The sequence below is a fragment of the Girardinichthys multiradiatus genome, chromosome 20, assembly GCF_021462225.1.
Source record: "Girardinichthys multiradiatus isolate DD_20200921_A chromosome 20, DD_fGirMul_XY1, whole genome shotgun sequence".
NCBI lineage: Eukaryota > Metazoa > Chordata > Actinopteri > Cyprinodontiformes > Goodeidae > Girardinichthys > Girardinichthys multiradiatus.
In genome coordinates, this window is record NC_061812.1 from 43,315,600 (window position 1) to 43,339,703 (window position 24,104).

At 40.5% G+C, this 24,104-nt stretch overlaps 1 protein-coding gene across 9 annotated transcripts in view; it reads right to left on the reverse strand.

Moving 5' to 3' along the window:
* Window positions 1-24,104, reverse strand: part of foxp1b (forkhead box P1b) — a 217,816-nt gene that overhangs the window by 50,682 nt on the left and 143,030 nt on the right. For 6 of the 9 annotated variants that reach the window (XM_047346868.1, XM_047346867.1, XM_047346871.1 and 3 more), the window contains 3 exons: window positions 23,861-24,004; window positions 2,999-3,136; window positions 2,776-2,871 (listed from right to left, as the gene is read on the reverse strand). In XM_047346868.1, coding sequence (XP_047202824.1) covers window positions 2,776-2,871; window positions 2,999-3,136; window positions 23,861-24,004 — 378 coding nt within the window. Of the gene's footprint in view, window positions 1-2,775; window positions 2,872-2,998; window positions 3,137-11,311; window positions 11,911-23,860; window positions 24,005-24,104 lie in introns of those variants that run through there. The other 3 variants (XM_047346873.1, XM_047346872.1, XM_047346874.1) reach the window with 2 other exon arrangements.

Genomic DNA, 24,104 nt, shown 5'->3' on the forward strand with positions numbered 1-24,104 from the left:
AGCACTGCAAGATGAATTTAACCCTCTCCCCTTCACAGTTTTTTCTCTTTTAGTCCCATCAGCTGACAGCAGCTCCTGAGCACTCCCAGCATGCAGACACATTAACCCCCCCTCCATAAACCCAATAGACTAAATAAGAGGTTAACAAGAAGTGGCACGAAGGAGAGAAAAATACAGTCCCTGACAAATGATAAAGAGTGGCAGTGGCAGGCCCTTTATTGTCAAGCTTCAAATATAAAGTTAAACATCTTTGAAAAACTAAATTTTGATGTCTTTAAAATAAAAGAAACACAAAGCAACAACAGGGGGTTATTGTCTGGCAGCCACAGGGGAGTCGCTGCATAATTCTTATTCTGTCTTTTGATGGCTGCTGGAAATGCAGGAGAAAAAGAGCGAGCGGCGGGAAGAGAAAGAAAACAGCAGCAGAGAGGAAGAGCCTCTTGAGGCTGCATCCATTTCCTGTAATCATACATAATATGTTTAAAAAAGTAGATTTTTTCCCTCTCTTTTATTCTCATGCTCCATTCAGCTGATCAATTGCAACCCTCCAACCGTCCCCACGCCCCCACCCTCCGCTAGTGTTTACATCAGATGCGAGCTGGTGACAGGCCTTATCTGAGGCCGAGGAGCGCTGTCACGTTGATTTATGGGAGCATCACGCCACAACTTGTCCAAACTGAAGCCTGCAGTTCATTAATTAGGGAGCTACAACTTTGAAGTTGGGGGCGCCTCGACAGCACACGGACGTGCGGCGAGTGCGGGGAATGCGTGGAGCTCGGCTTAATTTTCCGGCAGCCCGTCTTTGCTCTCCAAACATGGAACTCAATGGGGACAGGGGACAATATTCCCAGTTCGTCTTTGAACTTCTTCTGACCGCGCGGTAATAATTTGCTTTGTCCACAGCGACGCCCGTATCCGCCTGTCATTAACACGCATTAAGCCGTTGCCTATGAGCAAAGCCCCGCTGTGAGACCGGGGAGCGGAGGAGAGAAATCAAGAAAGAAAAAACAAAGCTGGGAGCGCTCTCTGCACTGATATCTCACAATTACATGCCTTCTCTCTCTCTCTGCCATTTCAATGTTAATTACCAAGAAAAGCCTCTCAGATGTATATGCTCTCCGTTTCTGCCTTTCATTCTGTCCTACACACAGCTAACAGGAGCGGTCATCTTTTTGTTACAGAGAACGCTTGTATACTAGAACACAGGGCTTCACCATTTCAGGAAGACATGCACTTGTAACATTATTAATGAAAATCACTTTTTATTGCTCTTCTTTTTGTTTTCCATCCTCACAATGTTCACGCTGCTCTCTGGGAGCTCTAGCATCTCAGTCAATAAAATCTTTAACAGGTGTAAACATGAAGGTGTGGTGAGAGTCTACCCAACTGGAGAAATTGAAAATTGGTATGTGGAGTTTATGCATGACACTTGAAATTTTATAGCCTACCAAATATTGCATCCATGTAGTTCTTTGCAAATGTCAGACTGAACACACTGAAACTGCAACATCAAATGCAATTTGGTATTTAGTGACGATCAGTAATTTAAAATATGATCTAATTTATTGCAGACAGTCCATTCAAAAAGGGAAACTCATATGTTATCTTGACTCATTATAGACAGAGTGATATATTTCAATTGTTTATTCATGTTCATTTTGATTATTATGGCTTACAGCTCTCAGTAAACAATAAAAATAAAATAAAAAACACAGACTTTAAGCAATGCCTCACAGAATCATGAGACTCCTGAGTTGACCAGCATACAGTCACTGATACCCCCAACAGAAAGGACAAGGTACAAAAGGTGATTGGTAAAAAGCTGGCTGTTCACAGACTGCTGTATCCGGGCATATTAATGGAAGGTTGAATGGAAGGAAAAAGCATGGCAGGTAGAGTGGCACAAGCAACAGGGATAGATTAGATTAAGAAACAACGCCCATTCAAGAGTTTAGGAGAGAATAATAAGGAATGTGTCCTGAGTTACAGTCCTTGTGTGAAACCAATCCTCAACCAGAGACATCAGAAACATCTTACCCAGGCTAGGGAGAAAAAATGACTAGACTGTGGTCTAAACTCCTCTTTTCAGATGAAATTTAACTGTACTTGATTGGCCAGACACCTCACCTAACCCCCTAGAAAATCTATAGAGTATTGTCAAGAGAAGGATGAGAGACAGCAGAGTCAACCCTGCAGACGAGCTGACTGCTGCTTCCTCAGTAGTGCCACAGACTGATCGCCTTTTTTAAATGTCCTGTTTAATTATAATATTCAAAATCTGGGGGGTTTTCATTAGCTGTTGGCATTAAAATGAACATAAATAAACCTTTGATATATACCACTCTGTGTGTACTGAATCTATATAATATACGAGTTTCCATTTTTGAACTGCATCATTGTCTTTTAGACAAAAATAACTTTTAGATGAATTCTAATTTTTTGAGTGTTGCGTCGTTCCAGAAAATAAAACAGAAAATGTAAAATAACAGACTGATGTCTCAGGCTTAGTGGAATAGTACACATTTAATAGGGAGACAAGTTCAGAACCAGAGTCACCGTATTCTTAGCACTGTATCAACAGTTGTTAACATTTACCCAGCAAGTCTGACATGCTAATCAGAAGCATGAGTGCACTTGATTCACCCCCCCCCCCTGGTCTGGGCTCTAAACCACAGTCTGAAAGCAGATGGAGCTGAGGGAGCACACACATGCCTTCCATGCTCTGTCTGGCCGGCATTTGGAAATGGCAAGCGGTCTGGGTGATGTCAGCCTTACCTCTTTGCTCTGCTTGCTGCCTGCATGTTGCTGCTGCTGGAGGAGCTGAAGGTGGAGCTGTTCCTGCTGCTTTTTGTAGAACTCTTGAAGTTGCTGCTGCACAGGAGACAAGAAGGGTGACAAATGAGTTAAAGTCTCTCACCAGGGAGTTTCACCTACTTTGAGGAAAATGTTGTCCTACAGACAGTAAATGTTAAAGGAAAAAAAAAAAAAAAACGTTTACCTGCTGTAACATGAGGGCCTGCTGCTGCTGGAGGAGGACCTGGAGCTGCTGCGGGCTCAGGACTTGCTGCTGGAGAATCTGCTGCATTTGCTGTGGAGTTATCACTTGAGGTGTCATCATAGCCACTGACACTGGAACCTGCACAGATAGTCACAGCAAGATGTCAAACAATGGAATAGCCAACTTCCACACACTAAAGATAGAAAATATTGAACTGCTGTCTGAAGGTTCGCAGCCAATAATTTCTAAAAAAAAAAAAGGGTTGGAAAATTGACTTCATAGGAATTCAAAATCGATACACCAAGACACACATAGATGGACCCTTTCACTAAATCATGAGTCATATCCATCCCTTGTCTACACAAGGCAACCATGAATCACAGAAACCTACATAGTCAAAAATATAGCCAAGGACTTACAGAACACCAGAGAAAAACAGGTTAAAACACAAGACAAGCAGGGATGGGTAATTCCGATGATCTGATATGATCTGAAATCACAGCTCCTCTCATTCTACACTGATTTGATCCAATCTGCTTCTGCGGCCATACCCTCTGAGCTTGCTCTTTCAGCTGGTCTACATGCTCCTGCTGAATCTCCTAGCATGTTACACTAGAGCCGCATTCACCCAGTCCAAACTCACGCACACAGATTTATACACCAATACGCAAATCAGTGAGCAACCTGGGGTTAAGTGCCTTGCCAGGGGAGGAAGCAAGAATCAAAACCACAACTTTCCAATTACATGACAACTACTCTTTCTATTATTAAAACATGGTGGTGGCAGCGTCATGCTATGGGAATGCATTTCTTTAGCAGGGAAAATGGTCAAGGTTGAATTGAACTCCAATATTTTTATTTAGGGCTATCAGCTGATCAGTTTGCTTGGTAATATTGCCAGTCATGAAAAGAACAATCATAGTTTAGAAACTAAAAGATCAATAAGATTCACTCTTACAAGATAAAATCAGCTTCCTTTACTTTACTTTATACAGAGGACAAGAGCAAAAAGAAAATTGAAAATATACCAAAGTTTTCTGTGTATTAGGTCTATGACTCAAAATCAACCTAACAATAAATAAATGTTATAGATTGGATTATTACTGAATGTAATAAACAATATATTTTATTCTATTATTTCTTAAATAAAAGTCATTAGACCATGTTATATATTTTTGCTCTTCTGTGTCAATACCTTAAAAACTATGGTACTTTTTTTTTTCTACACAAGATCACCTTTCAGTGAGAAGCTCATAACGGCCCGTGCACACTGAGGATGTGAAAGAAAAACTCTGTGGTTCACTCACTGCACACACTCCCCGTGTCATGTCCGACTATCTCATTAGAGACGCTGTCAGCAGCGATGTGCTGTTTTAAAAGGCACAGATAGCCTGCAGGAGGAGGAGCTGTGGTGAAGAATACAGGCCTCTAACTCTCACAGGAAAGGTGTGAGTGCACGACTCCTCCAAACAAGTGATTTGTTGTGACATTGAGAGAGCATCCACAGTTGTCAGTGAGCCTTAATTGCTCTGGCGACATAAGGCAGTCGGAGTGTGTCGGGATGCTGCCACTCGCTGCTATGATGTGAAACACCATTAAAACCCCCTTACCTTAACATGCGGATAACAAACAGCAACTTGCACTAGATGCGTGTTGTGTCAATTGGTTCTTTTGCATGAAGGCAGTAACAAAAAATACGTGAGTATGTCTATGCTACTGTCAGCAGCTGATGCTGACACCCCGTCGTCACTGAGGAAGCCACATTTCAGTGCCATCTCAGAGCTAATGACAGTCCTGTGAATTTTTCATGCCTTTCCGAATGTAATTTAGCTGTTTAAGATCTTTTTTGACATGCATATAACCTTAATTATTCTTCTTAGTGTAGCATTAAACAAAAACAAAGCTGTGCCATGATGAGCAGCTAGGACTGAAAAAGGCAGAAGAGAGGGCAGTAATATCAATCAGGAAGGAGCAGCTTTGATTATCTCCGTTAACTTATTGAGTGGTGCCAGACTACGCCAGGCTGTGTTCTCTTAACCGCGAGGGAGTGAATCCGTGGCGCGGCCCCACCCAGGACTAACACATGCCTTACATTTCTCACTTCCAGCGCCAAAGCAAAAGGCGCGAGGGGCAAAATGCAATATTAATTCCCCCTTGTATCACATCTTAATATGCAGTTCATCTTGACTTTTGCACATGACTTGTCTTGTCATTTGCATAGCCCCGGCCCCATTTTCTAATTTCACAGTCATTATCCACTGAAGTCCTTTTTTTCCGGGCATCACTAATTTTGGTGAACTATTTTGAAGGTCAACAGAGCAGCCCTGTGTTGCTGACATGCAAGTCCGATGTGTCATATTACATGTAGCGCACATCTAGAGGATTTGAAATAATACCTGTTTATGACGTTTGATTACACTGTGTATTTGTAATTTTTATAGGCAGTTATAAGTTGTGCATTTTGTCCTTTTTTCACAATTTAATTTGGAACTACAATACAAAGTATAATGGGAGAAAATTCTGATCAAACTTGAAGAAGGACCAATGGCTCTCGCTTCCAGGCCCTCCTTTAGCATTACAGTCTGAATTCTTAACATCTGAGGTGTGCGTCCCATCCTGGTTTCACACTTTGTTTTGTCAGGAGCGTCTAGCTCACAATAACTACCGCCAGGGCAGCTTCCTCTGTACGCAGCCCTGCAAGAGGCTATTACAGACCCTCGTTTTATTACCCATTACCACGAGGTCATTAGTAGCAAGAGGGATTGTATGCTTCTTAACCTATTGATCAAAGTAACTACTACCATTTAAGCCTGTGCTGAAGGAGTGAAAATCTACCTAAGACGGGGGCCTATTGAGTGGAAGGGCGGGGGGAGCACTTTAACTGTAAAATATCGCCTTGGCCGCTGTATCATGCCCATTTAACGCAAACACAGGACGCCAGTCGCCATTTAGAGCACTCCCACCATGGTGCCCCCGCTTATCTTACTGGATAACATCATGACTCCGGATGATCCACAAAAATACATCACCGTCCAAAGATAGTCCTAAAACGGGGCTCGGAGTGGACTAATAACTGGAGGGATCCGCAGAGCCCGGCTCTAATCTGCTCTGCCGATACGAGGGTGTGAAAAAGAGGACATGCTGAGGATGCCAGAAATAGCTGACGTTTATGAATTTCATGAAGGTGTGGTGCTCTCCAGGTGCCTCCCATACATAAACATTCAAAGCTGGAACATTCTCACACAGCTGCAGAGTGACTGGAGGCGAAACACTGTACCAGCACGGGCCTGCTGGCCAAACAAACTCACAGACAGACAGATGCACAAATCTAAACTGTGGCATATTAGCAGCCACCAGTACATACAGCCACATATGCAGTTCATAAAATACTGCACATGCAGTGCAAAAGCATTATAAGAAATATATACTATATTTGAACTGTACATATGAATGAAATATAGGTGGTTTTGGTGCAATTTAAATCCACAATGACAATCAAAATGTTCCTTTTGTTCTCTGCACCACCTCATGAGGACACAGCTACAGAAACCATTCAACTTGTATTCAGTCCAATTCAGTTTAGTTTATTTATAAGGAACCGGCTCCTAACAAATGGCCTCTCAAGCCACAACTAACAGATTCAGTTCATATGTAGAAATAAAAGGCAATTCAATCCAATTCTATAGACAGATTAAAAGACAATTACATACATTCCAATGTGATTCTAGTTATAAAACAGTGCAGTCAAGTTCAGCTTTTTATGCCAGCTGGTAAAGCCTCTTCTGTCTAAGGAAACCAGCCGATTTCCATTAAGTCACTGAATGAGAATGTGGCAACAGTGGACAGTTGACTGCACTGAGTCGTTAGCCTTGAAGTAACTCCTCATACTGAGCATGCATCTGGTGAGAGTGGAAAGGAAAACTCCCTCTTAACAGAAAGAATCTTCCAGCAGAACCACGGTCACTGTGAGCGGACATCTGCCACGGCCAACTGGGGGTTTGAGAAGATGGGAAGACACACAAAAAACACAGGAGTACTGGTCCAGAGGTACTTATGTTAAAGACAAAGCAAAATGAACATAAATAAATAAAGGGGGGGATATCAACAATCAATAAATAATTGGATTACAAAATACCTAAAAGGATGGGCGTCACTGATGCAGGGTTAGTAAAGATGCTCTCAGAGAATTCCATTCAATGACAAGAGAGCATGGTTCAGTTGTCGTGACAAGATGTTTTAAAGACTTAAAATGTTACTTTTTTCCCCCTAACGCTGTTGAGAAGCCAGAGAATCCATGGTTAGGAGCCAGAGTAACGCACCGGGTCCCTGCCAGGCCTGCTGCTGCACACTCCCAGTCAGCTTGCTGAAAAACTCTACTGTACTTTCCCCTGCTTTATAACAAAACAAAAAAATAAAACTCTCAAATAAAACAAATTCAGCTATTTGGAAATAAAGGAATAGTAAAAAGGTCTGCGATGTGTAATAAGTTCCTTTCAGTACGTTGCTAGTGAATCTAGCATGTTTACTCAGGATTTTTGCTAAGGTCCACGCAGAAGGTTAAAGATAGAACTAGTATAACTAGTAAAACTGTAATAACACTTACTGAAATTCATCTGTTGGATCATTTCAGTGGCAGTAGGAATGATAGTTGTAAATATATAATTTTTTTATATTAATTAAATATTTGTGTTAATACAGTGATACCATAGTATTCTACTCAAGGTTATCATACTGGGAGAGTCTCATTCCTAATCAAAAGTCAGAGGTCAAACCTAAGTGTAAAGGAGCAGCGGAAAGAGCTGTATGAAAGGCGAACAGCGCCACAAATGGAGGACAAGCAGGTGAATATCAGTCAGAGAATTATTCTCCGCTAGCCAGAAAGGTGCAGTGGGGCTGAAAAAGAAAAGAAAAGGAACAAAAAAAGAAGAAAATTATCACATTTTTATTTGTGCTCCCTGGGGTCATCTTGTTTTCTGGTGACATCAAATAGAATGGAGAAGCTAAAAGAAATAAGAAGCCCTGGAGAAATCACAGTCGCGTCCGTCTGATGTCGTTATTTTACCCTGGCCCACTCTAGTGCAGGGAAAACGACTTCCCATCCCGGCTATGATCTCTTGTGTGAACATGTTGCCCGAAATTAGGATTTCACAGGAGCTATTGTATTTAAGTGATGTGTGAACATAATTAGCTGCTGACGGGACTGGAAGGACTAATTCCATATTAGCCATTCAGGTTGATTGAAATCTGTGATGTGGAGAGCATTTTCTCCCCTCAGACTGAGACACTGTGGATTTTACAATACAATAATTGCTTTTCCATGTAATACAAAATATTAAAGAAATATTGAAAATTCCTTGAGATAATTATTTTTAATTAGAATTATGTGTTTACAAACAATAAAAATTACAGAGCAGAACGAAACATTTCAAAACAACTTTTTTCCGGCACTTCATCAGATTGGCATTAATTCTTTTCTCATCATCCACAATCAGTAGGTTTGATAAATATTTACAGCCAAAATAAACTGGATAATCACAGCCACATTTAGTCACACTGTATATTCTGGATTTTCTGGAGGCTGGGGCGCAAATTATCAGCGGCAACTGTAAAAACAAGAGCTTAAAACTGCATTTTAATTAACTTGTCAATTATAAACAAACACGTTTTTCCGGCAGGGCCCAACCCGGTGTTGGGTTTAAACAAACAAACCAGCCAGCAATAGCCCTGGATGCCGTTTCTCACAGTGAAGGCAGGTGACAGCACACTTTTTCACCTCCAGCACACATACAGTGTCCTTAATATGAGCCTCGTGGGGAAAATGTAAAACATTAATATTTATTTTCCTACAAATTAAAAAAGAAATAACAGATTATTTTCTAAAATATTCAGTAAAACAGAAAAGTTGTTCTGACCAACTCTGAAGCACTGAATTGTTTTTCTCCCACACTAAAGACAACAAATTGTTTTGTCCATTTTTACAGTGTCCTGTTTACTTTTTTGACCTTTCAGGCCACACCTCCAGGTACGTACTTCATACGTTTTAGAGTTGTAAAAGCTGGCTTACATATTCTTCAATCTGAGTGTTCCAACACACACATACACACACACACACACACACACCCACCCACCCACACACACGCCACTGCTCACCATCTTCAGCTTTTCCCGGACGCATCTCAGAATCACTATTGGTGTAATCTGCATGGCTGCGGTCCACAGTTCACCAGCTCAGCGCGTTCTGCAACGCTGCACGTTTTCAGAAGCATTATTTGAGACGGTTGAGATTTAATTAAGATCACAGCTTCTAAAATCCTTCTCGAATTAAACTGTAGTTGAAGACAATAGGCTGACACGTACTCGTACAGATTGTTTCTATTTTCTGCGGGCAGAATATGCAAAGCTAATCCTCGTTTCCATGACGGCAGGCGCAAGGGACACAAGCTATGTTGCTTCTTTACACTTTTGAAGTTGTTTTATGTGATTTGTATGAAATAAGACAGAAAAATGCCAGGTTTATAGTAGCAACTAAAAATAGGGAATGCATTTCTAAAAAATAATAATTTTAACATATTAATCACCTGCCCTCCTTGTGATTGGGATGAGTAATGGAAAAAGATTTGCATCATTTAATCTTATCATTATCTTAACATCTCAACCTTTACAGGCACATGGCATCTCAAGTGTAAAGTTAATCGCCTTTTTTGAAACAGACGCGCATTCTTCAAGCATCAACAACCCTACAAAAATAGAAAAAGCAAGCTGTTTTTCAAGTGAAAACACGTTTTTCTTGGAAATGCCAGGGAGTAACAGCAGACGGCAGCTGATGGCTCCCTATATCACTTCCAAACTATTCTGTCTGTCTCGTGTCTTTGCTTGCCTGCTCCGGTACAAAGCAGAGCCCGTCCCTGTAAAGGATATCCCAGCGAGTGGCGGGGGCTCCGCAGAATGCCCCCCTCTCTCTTTCGGTACACAGCTAATATCTGGTTGCCTATGTCATGGTTTTAGAAATGACAGGTGCTGGCAGCCCCCTCGCCTTGACAGGCCACTGCACAAATAACGCTCCTGCCTGAAAGGGCTAATGCACTACTAATGAACAATAAATCAACTTTGATTACAAACTGTCAACCCAATCAGCTCGCACTCCAGCTCTCCCCCAAACTCTGCGAGTCCCTACTGCACAGCTGCATGGCATTACGGTGAGAAAGCAGTCTCCTGCACAACCATCTGATCGTCTCCTGCATCTCTCTTTCCACTAAGGCGTCCACTTTTTGAACCCTGATGCAAGGAGCTGAAACTTTGCACAAAAAAGTTCCAGCTAAATGCAAACAGACAAAAACAAAGACGCTTTTCTTAGTTGTTTCACTTGGAAGAGAAATACTAAATCGTTTTTTTTTTTTTGAGCGGGAATTAAAACAACTTAGGAAACCTCAGACAATAGACAAATTTAAAAAAGTAATGCTCACACACTCACTTTACGCCGAGATATTAGGGATGACATCTGGAGTGACGACTTGGTTTGTGGTGACTGTTTCAAATATAGAGCTGTTCCAGCCTCTGTCTTAATTCGCTCTGACACCCCGAGGAGAGTGAGAATTAGCCCGGACCGTAGCAGGGAGCGAGAGAAAAGTCAAACCGGCTTGTGTTAACTTAAATCATCACAAACACACACTGAAGAAACCCCAAAGGAAAACTGTTTCAAGGTTTTACCTTGAGAATTTTCTGAACAAGAAGAGATGAAATAATAATAGCTTATAAGGTTAAAAAAAAAAAAAACAGAGCAGCCTGTTTCCTGTTTTTCTAAAAATATTCCATAATTCAAAGAGGACACAGTCAAGCACCAGATCCTGCTGAACTGGTTGGCTCACTGTCAGCAAAGTAAATAAAACTAATCAAACACTGTCAGAACTTTATGTAAAACCTTACATAAGGTTGGAAAATTATCTTTTTTGACTTCATATAAAAAGATGAATTTGTGTCAGCAACAAACAGCACTGTAAACAAGTAAACAGAAAAATCTGAAGTAGTTTTTCTGAAATCACGTCCAGCTTCAGCCTCTGTGTATAACCGACCCCAATACAACCCAATGCTATCATATCTGCTATCATCTTTCTCTCTGACAAACTAAAGCTTGAATAACTCCTCTGCTCATACAAACTGCATGACAAAAATAAGCAATTACAATGACAGAACATCAGCGGCACGACAACAAAGCTCCTTTCCTCCCTTTTCCCTGGTCAAATTAAATTGTCAAGTTCTTCTTTTTTTAACACAAGAAAGCTGGCAAAATCAGAGAAATCAATCATATTGACAAACCTGACAAACTCCATTTAGCTGGCAGGGTAAACAGAGCGCCGGGCCACGCGGTGCGGAGTGAAGCAGAGCGGAGAACACAGCGGCGAGAGAAAGAGAGAGAGTAAGTGAGCGAGTGAGTGAGAGAAGTGAGAGGGAGGGAGAGAGAGAGAGAGAGAGGCGCTCAGTCAGGCTAGAGAGCAGGGGAGGCTGAGAAGAGGCGCTGCTGTGCTGCCGAATCTCCAACCTTCCTCGGGACACGGACAGATTGCACGCGCGAGGTTGCTCCCCGGCTGACAAGATACAAAACTATCCAATCAACCACGCCCTTCTCCACCAATCACAAGCACCCCTCTAAACATAATCAATTCAAATGGGGGCCACACAATGGGGAATTGCAGGTGAAACCGTGCCTTTGTGAGGGGGGCCCCTTTAAAAAAAAAAAAAAAAAGAAACGACAGAGAGAGAGAAGAAAAAAGCCACAGTTGACGGCTGTTAACCCTTTGACCCTTAGCTGGGACTCTGGCCGTGCGACTGAAACAATAGAAGCTTAAAGAAAAAGGGTCTTTAATTAAACAACAGATAAGAAAACACAGCTATGCAGTGGAAAGAAAGAAAACTGACCCCACTATCAGTGCCTTTATTGTTCTGCTAAACAGTGATGTTTACACTGCCACAACAAAGGCACAACTCATTTTAAACGCTGAAAATAAAAATACACATGCTTTGTTGTTACTTATTCTTCTTTATAAAATTGCCCAAGTGACAACAAGTTACTTACTTTAATAAAAAAAATCTATATTTATGAAAACAGTTTGTTGAATATGCAATATGTAAAAATCTGAGTGTCTTCAGTAAAAAAAAAAAAAAATCAAACAGAAGAATTTTTTTTCCAGGTTTTAAACTCTTATCCTGCAGTTTGCCTTTAGAAGAGCTTAAACCCACTTATACTAACAGCTAACATTACACCAGCTACAAGGCAATCTATCCAACTTCATCCCAATGAGAGCAATTAGCTGTCATGATATCATCACACTCTCCAACACCCATGTGCACTCAGCCAGGGGAAGAAAACAGGACCCTGCCACCTACTGGAGATCTTCCTGAACTCACCAGGAGGGACGAGTGGGCAGCCCCTGACAACATACATGTTCTGTTAACCCAGCAGAGCATCTCTGAGAGGCAGCCGAGCTCAGATCTATTTCTATTCTAATAAATCTAAGCTTAAGAAAATGGAATGAGCTGCTAATCAGGTAATATTAAGTCGACTAAATTGCAAAACCCACTAAAAGAATTAAAGAAAAGATTAACACCTTACAATGTTCATTATCATGACAATAAATACAGAGCAGAACAACAAGGCTCTAAAACCTGGCTTGCATCAAGAGCTGCAAACCTTTTGGCCAAGGATGAAGGAATGTTCCTGGGATGCATTCCAGTCTGCAAACACTGCTGGTAAAATAAACAAAGCGCCTGCATAACAAGCCACTGCTCTCATCTGCTAATAACTAACAATAAGCTCAGCAAAGATGGCCTGACCTATATAAATTATTGACCGAGACGCCTCAAGTGTCAAAAGTGACAATTCCAATAGGCGTCATGGTGAATAATTAAGCAGAAGAAAAAGGGAGCTTTTATTTTCTATGTGACAAGCAAAAAGACAGTGCATGTGCACGTAAACCAGCACACACACACATAAATGTACAAAGTGGTTTCGGCTACGGCCACACTCCTCTCCCCCGGCGCTCTCCCTGGGGTGGCATGTCGGCGTATTCTCAATAAAACACCTTCTTAGCAGTAATAGGCCACTGTTCTCATTTCAACGCTCCCAAAGGCCTCATGATAAATTTAGCAGACACACAGTTCAAGCCTCTCCTCTCACACACTGTCTTTCTAATCCATTGCCTCTGTGCCTGCGCCATGTAAAATAATTACACATATCTGTCGATGTGATACACACATTATATAGATTCGTTTTTTTGTTTTTTTTGCACACAGAGAAACATCAATATCCTCGAGGCTTGAACCAGCGTCCCTTGTGAAAGTTTACAGAGGGAGCTGAGCGATTGTGTTCATGACAAAGTGGATGACATTATAAAATACTCCCATTTCCTGCCTGAGTTAGAGTGAAAGTATGAGTTAATGTCTGGTCTGGCCCGGGCTGTACTCCGCTCAGCTAAAGATAACGACTCGGCTCCGGTTACAAAGCCTTTCCTAAAACACCAAGGCAGCCGGTGAATAAGCTGCGCCGGCATGCCAGTGAATGTGTCACTGCTACTTAAGAAAAGAGGAAGGAGAGGAATGAAAAGGAAAGGAAGGGGTGGAAAAAAAAAGTAAAACCCTCGTGACCTGGACCATTGTCATGAGAGAACAAACAACCTGTTTCTGAGTGCCTATTCAAGTAAATGATTGTTTACTAGCAGAGGGAGTCAGCAGGGCAGGTGTGGGACCTTCATAAATAACACCTGCTCTACATAAAATTACCAAGGTAACAATAATGCCTAGTTCCACCATCTGAGATCTTTTTTATTAAGTGTTTAAAAAAAGATTTCCTCAAGGGTACAAATTTACCTCGAATCATTCAGGAAACATCTGGGAGGCAAAAAAAACCTCAGAGAACTTCAACAGTAACGTTCAGACAGACATTTATTTGGTTTGCACAGACGTAGCTCTGCAGTGAATTGCTTAATCCATACTAGGCATGGGGCAGTAAGCGCTATCAAGGCATATAAAAGTTCTTTAGTTTGAAAACTGCTAACATGTTTAATAACATTACAGAGAAAGTGTCCGAAAATGTCCCTTTAGAGTTTAAATGTCAACCAGGTTGAGGCACAAAGTGCTAGCATGGTCACGAGGCATTGGCAGGTACCTAGTATCAAAGTATACCAAGATTTAATATGAAGTGATATTTTTTATCATAAAAGGTGCTACAGATTAAACTCATTTAAATGAAATGCCAAAGAAAGTGCTCAAATATGTTCCTTCAGGATTTAAATGTTTAAAATGGCGGCAAAAGGGATTCAACCTGTAACTATTGGGTCTATATCGATATAGATCTATCTATCTATCTATCTATCTATCTATCTATCTATCTATCTATCTATCTATCTATCTATCTATCTATCTATCTATCTATCTATCTATCTATCTATCTATCTATCTATCTATCTATCTATCTATCTATCTATCTATCTATCTATCTATCTATCTATCTATCTATTTATCTATCTATCTATCTAATCTATATATAGATATAGATATTGACATATATCTATATATATATATATATATATATATATAGATATATATAAATACACACACACACACACATATATATATATATATATACATATACATACATATATATATATATATATATATATATATATATATATAATATACATACATATATATATATATATATATATGTGTGTATAGAGGGAGAGAGGGAGCAAGCAAGAGATGGAAACATATTTATTTAAAATCAAAATAACGCAGTAATGTCATAATCAATGTTATTTGGGCTAGAATTAAATCTTTGTATTGATACTGCAGTACTATTACTGAAAGTTATCACACCATAAAAATCTCATGGTGGCCCACGCTTACACAATACTGCAATACTGCACTGGTTAATTCATTGCAGAACAATCAATTTATTTATTGCTTCTGTGACCTAGTTCCCACATCTGATTTAAATGTTTATATTGATTTAATATGGCAGATTCTTGTCTGTTGCTTGTGTGGTGTTTTAACAAGCATTAGTAAAATGAAACCTTATGTTCTTGCCATGATTTGTCATTATATTACAACAAACCCACCTATTCACATCTGTAGTCTGCCAATCCTCCCTCGGCTACCTAGAATAAGTCATATTTAGCGTGAACAAGGTTATCACCCAAAGCAGAGCGGAGTTACAGTAAGTCACGGCTGACTCACTCTGTTCCTCCTGGTCGATTATAAATGGGTTTGGTTATTTACTTTTAATTTCAACGTTCAGGAATGCATTGTTTAGTCAGCACAAGTGAACTCCGTATTTGCAAAATATTTCCTGAGGTAATATGCCAACCAGAGTATAACGGAGCTTGGTTTCATCATGCAGTGCCTTTAGTGTGGTTTTTCACTTAGTCAAAACAAGAGCCCTCATGGCTTTGAGAATGCGTCGATTTAAGGAGGTGGGGGAATTTTTGCCCTGTCTTGTTTGGCAATTGACTCGTCTCTGATTTAAATCGAAAACTAAATTAATACAAAGAAACTCTGTGCTGAGTATTTTCAAAAGGCAACAGCACTGACTGTGTGGTGGACAAGGAGATAAAAATAACTCCATCACTAAATCTGAAGCTGTATTAAAGTTTACATAGAAATAGCGTTGCCGTTTTCATGAGATCACAGTGCAAATACTCAGCTCTTATATCTCTCACAATTGACCAGGCTAGAGTAGAGGAGTAGAAACATGTTTGAATGTGGGTGGCTCAAGTCATCACTTTTAAAGGAAGGAGGTTTGGTAAATCTACAGCACTGCTAACCACTATGATTAACTGCTTAGCTAACCTTTTCTGCAGGCTGCATTTGTTAGCTTGTCCCATTTCCAACAATAACCAGAGGAGCCAGACAGAAATATTCCATAAAGTAATAATGCATAAATGAGATCTGTTTTAGAGGTTTGTTTCCTTATTTTCTCAGGATTTTTTAACCACTGCATTGAGATTGAATGATAATTGAGTAAAACATAACAAGGTTTTAACTGTATTTGCATCAAAAAGTAAAACAAAAGTGAAGGCTGCACCTTATGGAAGAAATTACAATTAAGATTATTTTGATCAATAATGAGATCCTGGTTATTTTGACTGATGATTATTCTTTAAGACTAATTTGAGTACATCAAAACTAGACAATATAAATACATTGATTTATTTTATTGTACTAAATTCTTTTTAGCCAAAAACAATTTTATATTTACATCCCGCACTGACGGTGACCAGTGACACCTTCTCGTCTGCGCAATTCCTTTGCAGTCTGGACTCTGAGGGACCGGGTCAGGCTACAGCTAGGACTGCTTTGCGACGCCTCAGTCCTCTCTGAGAGCTTTTGGGTGTGTGACGGGAAGGAAAAACGATACATGTTTTTCAGAAAAACTTGTCAATCCGGGCCTGCCCCTAGCATCTCATTAAAGGAACTTTAACCCTTAGGAACATTGCAGTGAAGGATTTAAGAGGTTTTCAAACTGTAACATTTTAGAACCTTGGTGTACCTTCATACAGGTGACCTGCTCATGCTTAGTACAGAACTCACAACCCGTAATAGCAAAAAGCCACACTCACACAGAATTAGTTTGTGCGCTCTGACGCTTCACTACAAAACGTCCCACAGAAAACCAAATGTTAACATTTTCTCTCCTTTGAACAAAAGTGAAAATGGAATCAGAGTTGCCAAGCTGCCAAAAATGTGCCGTGACGCCCCAGGAGTAATTGCTTTGTGAGCTGATGCTGACTTGACTGCACCTTGCATAGCTGTTAGTGTTTATTAATGCCATGCCTGACTGTGCTCCCATCCATCCTTCCACCCTTCGGCAAAGGGCGTGTGAATCACTCTAAACAACACATGCCTGACATCAAGATATAGTGCCACAGGATGACACAGACATATAACAGATTTTAAAGCCAAGTGCATGCCTGTGTGTTGTATGGATTGTTCAGTGCAGTGAGGCTAGAGTTGCTTTGCTCCTTGAAGGGAAACATCAGGCCTCCAATGAAAAGAGGGTTTTAAATATGGCAGAGTGGCTCCCAGCACTGCGACTCCAGTCAATGAGACAGTCATCGTCGTTGGCTGGGAGAAAGCTCCCGACGCAGCTGACCTCCCCCTACTCCCAAGTCTCAACTCGACTATATGGGACAGATGACTTCATCCTGACACGATTTCCCCCAAACCTGGTTTTAATCTGTACCTCTCACATGATACGTTTATACAATATGATGAGGAAAACAAGCGGCGGAAGAGACTCGATGGCTTAGACACGAACGGCAGCTATAGTGTTGCAGAGATCAGGACTGACGGATTGTATCACCTCAGAGCAACACAGACAGCAAAATGTGATTTTATTAGAGCCTTGAAAGGGAACTTTTTAAAAGCAAAAAGAGCTGAATGTCTGGTGGGGTTCGTCTAAAACTGATAAACTACAGGATTTTACTCTTGTAGACACTTTGCAGACTAGGCTCTGAGATTCTAGCAATATGGTACCTTAACTAGAAGAACCACAGTTTCACGATATTAAAGTAAAATTAAAACTAAAATGTAAAACATTATCTAATTGCTTTTATTAAAAATGTAAAACCATCAATTGCTGTTATTGATTTTTATAGTTATATTAATGTTATCTAAAGTGTTTACCTGTGATGTATACCTCGATAACTGTAATTGGCCCATGCCTATTGCAGGACTTATATTGGAAACCTTTTTTTTCCTTAAAATACATTGTTTCAGAATCTTGAAGGTGAAGAACAACACACAAATAATACTTCATATGAATAGAGTTAGATGAAGAAAATTATACCATTTAACTTAATCGGAGAGCGACAAGCTACTTTGCATAGAAGCGCAGCAAATATTTTCTGGAATCTCTGAGAGCTTTACTGTGAGGATTCAGAAAGGTCCAAGGCAAGTTAAAACTGAGACAGTTTGTGTTACTTTTGAAAAGAGGAAGCTTAGATGTTTCCTTCTATTTAAGTTTTTTCTGCCAATCTAAGGTAAATTACACCTGGCATGGCTAAATGTCAGAGGAGTAAAATCTCACCTTGCTCAAACTGAAAGTGTTTTAAATCTGAGAAGGAGCGACAATTTCCTAAATATCAAATTATTCTGTTGCAACAACAGTGTAAAAGTGTATAGAAGCTACACTGGACAGGAATCTGGCTTTTCTCTCCATGAGAACTGCTTCTGTCCTAACTAATTAGGTAGTGTTTGTAGTGTAATGTCAACTAAATCCCCTGTATGTTAAAATATCTGGTGTTGTCTTTATCTATGCTTGCTAAGATCTCAGAACATTGATCCAGACTTGTGTCATCAAGACATTGGGCTGTCACTGCCACTTTGGGCCCGTGAAGCTACCTAAGACTGCTGCCTCCGATCAGCCTGCAGCCCTGGCTGAGCTCCAGATGACAGGCCTTGGCCTAGTGCTCTAATGACTTACAGATTGCAACTCTGTGGTATACATGTGTCAGGACGATGCCATGGGCCTACTGCAAAAACAGTGGGAGAGGGGAGAGAAAGAGAGCCGGCGGCTTCTCCCTGTCCTGTCAGCGAAAGCTTGGCCCCTGGATTGTGTCACATCACGCTTCCCCCCAACAGACCTCAAATGAAAAATGTGAAGAGCAAATGCAAAGAGGAGGGGTCTTGGAGGGAGGCCCTCCGACTTAAAAGACTTTCATGTTGTAAACCAAAAAACATTATCTTTTGACCCAGTGATGCCCTCTGTGAGGGGTGGACACTAAACACTAAAAAAAGGAAGAAAATAAATAAATAACAGGAAAAAAAGCAAAAGGATGATAAAGAAATAAAGATGTGTGGATTATAGCTTTACTACTACAAAAACAACAGGTTGTTTAAAACATTGATTGAACAAGGTCAAGAGGCCAAGAATGCAGTGAACTGGCCCTTTTTGCTTTTTAAAGTAGTGTCTGAGTCTGTCAGTAACTCAAAAACCTAAATGATCAATCAGTTGGGGAGAAAACCTAAGTTGAAATATTACTAAGTAAAGACAATTCAAAGTTACCTATTTTCAGTGTCAGTTAGGTGACTAAAAAAAGATATCAGCGCAAGTACAGTGATGTTTTAAGATATCTGAAAGGAAATGATATTTTACAATACGGTGAGACATGTCTTCAAATTATTGAGGGTTCTGAAAGAGCGAGACTTTCAGTAGATAACAGGAAGACTGAATGTAGTGAAGCAAAGGCAACATTACTCTGTCCTTTTGTGTATTTTGTGTGTATCATGAAAAACGGTTTGAAAATGTTGGTAGCCATTTTGACAGTTAAGGCAAGGATCTAGATTTGACAAGGAAAACACTAAGAGACACTTTGTTTATTCTAGGTGTGCTAATGACAATAAATGCTAAAACAGCATGCTCAGGTAGTTCAAAAATGTCAACATCATCATAATTTATTTGCTTTAAAATATTAGCTAAACGCTGTTTTATAGCTACTCCTCTCTTATAGACACAGCATGATGTTGCCTGCATTACTAATATAATTAATTCCCTCATGACAGGTAGGTCAGAAAAAAAAAGATCTTGAATACGATTCATATATCCTCTTTTATCATAGCTGTCCATTCATCAGTCCATCCACTGATGTCCATCAGCCTATCCTTGAAGGGACATGGGGTTGGTGGAGGGGTGGGGGGTTTGCGTACACCAAGTCCATCACTGGGCAACGCAGAAATTAATCATACATAAACACAATTACTCCTAAGAGCCACCTAGCCTGTATATTTTTGAACTGTTAGGGGAAGTTGGAGTACCCAGAGAGAACCCAGACATGCAAGGGGAGAGCATAGAAACACCACGCAGAAAGACCCCATTCATACGGTATAAATTAACTATAGAAATTAACTATACACACAGTACAGCCAATGTCGTTAAAACAGCGCCTGCATAGGAGACTACATATTCCTCTCTGTAACCATGTAATATATACAGAGCTCTGTCATACACAGGCCTCAATCAGGAACACGCATAATCTTGATAATACACTGATAGCATAGACATCATGTTGACACAACATCTACAGCCCAGCTGAGGGCCACATAATTCCCTGCAGGAGGTCGATGCATACCTCGGATCCCCTGCAAAGAGTTGTGGTTAACCAGCCTTTATCGTTAGCAATGCCACAGAAGAGCAGCAACTTCCCCTACCCCCCTCTAAACCCTAGTGCTGGTGGACTATCAGTAAGGGTCCGACAGTGTTCTTCCTAATTACCTATTTCTCCACTCCTGATCCTGCGGCTGGCATAATTAGTTACCTGGGGCTGCAATCCAATTTGAAGTGATGACAAGAAAGTGATCCATGAAAAAGTAATAAGTTAAATCCAATTTCAGCCTGCCTCTAATTAAATGCACATGGAACTAATGAGTCAAACCCTACCATTTCACTGATAATGGTAATTAGCGGGGTGGGAGTAGCTGGTTCTCGTCGCCGTGCCACTGTAGGTGCGAAGCGCGAAAAAGGTAAAAGCGGCATGAATTCTTTTAATTACATGTGTCGTTCTGTCAATGTAATTTACTGGCTTTTTGACCAGTCAAGTATGTTTAGCTGCTCTCCAGCCTGCATGACAGCTGTTTGCATCTCCAGTATGATTAGAAGGCCTCCAAGCTGCTGAGTATCAAGCTCAGGCATCTTCATCCAGAGGCAGTGGTGGGCGGTGCAAGGCTGAGGGACTGGTGGGGGGGGACCCCTGTTGAAAACATAAAACCAAAGAGCCATTTAACGCTGATCAAGGATTCCGAGGTTTGTTTGACTCATATTTTTTCCCCTTCTGTACTTTATGCGGGTCACTTTTTTTCTAACCAGATGTTTCATATATAGTATGCTTCATTATTTTTGACTTGAATGAATTGGAGAGTGAGTCACATCTCCAAATGAGTAAAAGTCTCTCACCACAGCCCCTCATGCCTAATAGGAAGACCGCTGAGATGAATGAAGCTCTGTGTGCAGATCAGGTGCTTTTATAAGGTGCCGGCTTACAACAGTCTCATAATTGTTGGATCGTGTCTTTTGATGACCCGGTCCAGCACAACAGAGAATCATTATCCAGGCTGTATGATGGAGATAGTGGATGTTCTGTGTGTGTGTGTGGGGGGGGTGTACATGTGTATGTGTGTGTGTGTGTGAGGGGGATCCTCTGAGCTCAGTTTTCTTTCTTGTGAAGATATTTTAGTGGTAAAAAAGCTAAAATCTTACATATAGTTTATTTTAATTGTATATCATTTTTGTAAGCTTTGGATTCAATTTTGTTCCATTTATTTTGAGTGCAATCTCTCTCTGATTCTGTTCTTAAGAAGAACGATCCCTGATTAAAATCACTGGGCAACCTCTTGCTGGTAGATTTGTTTGGGAGTCATATAACCACATACGGTCATGGGTCTGTCACCGTCACCAAGTTTTACCAAAGGTTTAAAACGTTTAAAATGTTCTATCATACTGGTCCTGTACTTCAAAGTCCTTTTAGTTAATTCTGCTGTATAGAGAATAGAGCAGCACTAGCTCTACATCATCTATTGCTCGTAGAAAACTACTATACTTTTCCTTGACTTACAAAAAAGACAAATTCTGCTTTTTGGAAAACAATTCTGGTTGTGAAAAACAAGCGAGCGGCAAAAACTATAAAATTCTATGTAATCTATATATTTACCACTTAGTTGTGTTTATTCTATATTCTTTTCTTCAAGTGTATTTAATCAAATCAATAATACAATAAAAGTTTTAGATCAAATTATTTTAGCAACTGTAGAAAAAAAATTATTTGCTGTCTTAAATAAAAGATTATGTTACATTTTTTAGTTTTACATTTGTATGTACAGAATAATTTTGTGCTTAACTGTAAATACCATGGTATCATGAAACCTTAGTTTTTCCATACTGCAAGAATCTCATACTAACCCATGCCTAGTGTAGACAACAGAAAATCCCTTTAAGTGGCTGATTGTGATAGTGTGTAGGAAACCCTGGCTGCCATGAAGTGTCAGTATATGACGTTATGTGACAGACGGCTCAGTTTTGTCTATGACTTTTGAAGGTACGAAATGGCACCGACCTTAACTGCAAACGTAACATACTGTGAAGGGATGAAATTACCAGCAGCAGAGACAGAAAACCCAAAAATCTAACCACCAGTAAAAAAGAAAGTGCAGTAAGCGGAAAAAAACAGAAAACTGAGGTTCAATACATCCTCAGAACGACACACTGATGTTTATGCATGAACACTAGGCCTGCGTGTTTATGGGGTTGGGGTATATTTAATTAGCAGAATATATAATTCAGAGATCAACAAACACTTGTTTGAACCTGTGGCTTTTCGTAATGCCGACAAAATGCAACTTGCAACATTAGAGAGCAGGCAATTTACAGCATACGTTAGATACTGCAGCAAGTCTGAGCTCCCCACACAAGAAGTGTGCAGAGGTGGGGAGGGGGAGAGAAGGAAGGGGGGAGAAAGGGCCCGACTCTCTTTTAAATAGCTGAGTGACAGCTTGGCCAAGCTCTCTGTATACATTAATAAATTAGAATTTTAATTTTGTCTTTGTCTGCAGGAGATGCTCTGGTACTTCACTATGTACCAACAACTGGCTGTATGCTGGAATCTGCTGCTGTGGTCCCCTCTGCTGACCTCCGCAGCTCCATTCCCTGGCAGGCCGGGGAAACTTCAGTTTGATCCTTTCAACTTCTTTGAATCCTGACAAATATGCACACAACTGAAAGGTCATCGCAGTCATATTTCATCCTACGGAGCTATTCCAAAGACATATGCACAACAAAGAGGCTCTTCCACAACCTGACATTAGACCCAGCTACAACAATAGCTCATTAAAAAGGGCCCCCGATGGGATGGTAAGGGTATTAAATATTATATATATACAGACACACACGCACAGTGAATGGGGCCTCTGTATTAATTACCAAATATGCCCCGAAGTCGTTTTCAAATTCACATTGGCACAAACAAGCGTTCCTTGTTCAAACACAGATATACATCTTTGAGGCAACTGATCTGAAATTAAGGTAAATATTGCACCACATATACAGCGTTGTTTGAATTAAAAACAAATGAAATGAATTTATTTGCTGGCATTTTGATTTACTGTCCTACCACCTCTTTACCTCACTCCACCTTTACACTTTCCAGCACCTCCTTTTCTCTGCTTTAACTTCAAGCCCACCACCTGGAACATCCACCCCACCCGTGGGCTGCTCTGTGGCACCTCCTGCTGCCGGTGGCAGGAACCTGCCGCTTCCAATAATCCTGGTGATTGCGATGAATGGCAAGAAGGGTAAGCATTGAGTTCCTACTGGCTGACATTTTTTTTTGTCTCTTTGCTTTCTTGAATATTTTCTTCTCCTAATACCAAAACTATGTACTGTCTGAAGGAAGGGCATTCACCTAAAATAAATTATGCCAATTGAAAAAAATACACAAGGATTTTGCCTGGAATTTTGTTACATCCAAAAAGTGCCAGAAACTGGATTTTCACACACCACGGCCCTTTTCTGCTTCAGGAGTTCTTTCTCAGATTTGGATTGTACACGGCTGGCTGTGTGTGTGTGTGTGCATGTACTGCTAAATCACACATAATGCAGCAAATACATAACTGCACATGTTGCACAGCTAATTCTAATTTCCTGTTTGTGAACTTAACCCTGTGCTGTACTTTTTTCTTTGCAGAGCATGTTCTTCTGTAAGCTGCTAAAGTTCACTTGATTGTTTTTTTCCGAATTCAGCAACCACAAAGTAAAATAACCAAAACCACCTGATAACACCATGTTAACATGAAGGAGATTGTCTGAAAGCGTTTTGACGGTACCTGTAGGCTCTGCTGCTTGTCACTGGCTTTGGGGGATTTGCGTCCAGCGTCTTGTTGAGACTGCAGCTGCTGCGACTGGGACTGCTGCTGCTGCTGGTGCTGCTGATGCTGCTGGAGGAGAATTTGCCGAGCCACTTGGAAGGTCTGTCAGAGAGAAAAACAAAACTGGGTTAAAAATGTGCTAAATAGTCTCACAGTATTTTAGGATTATCAGAACAGATATGCTCCCTTACTACAATAATCA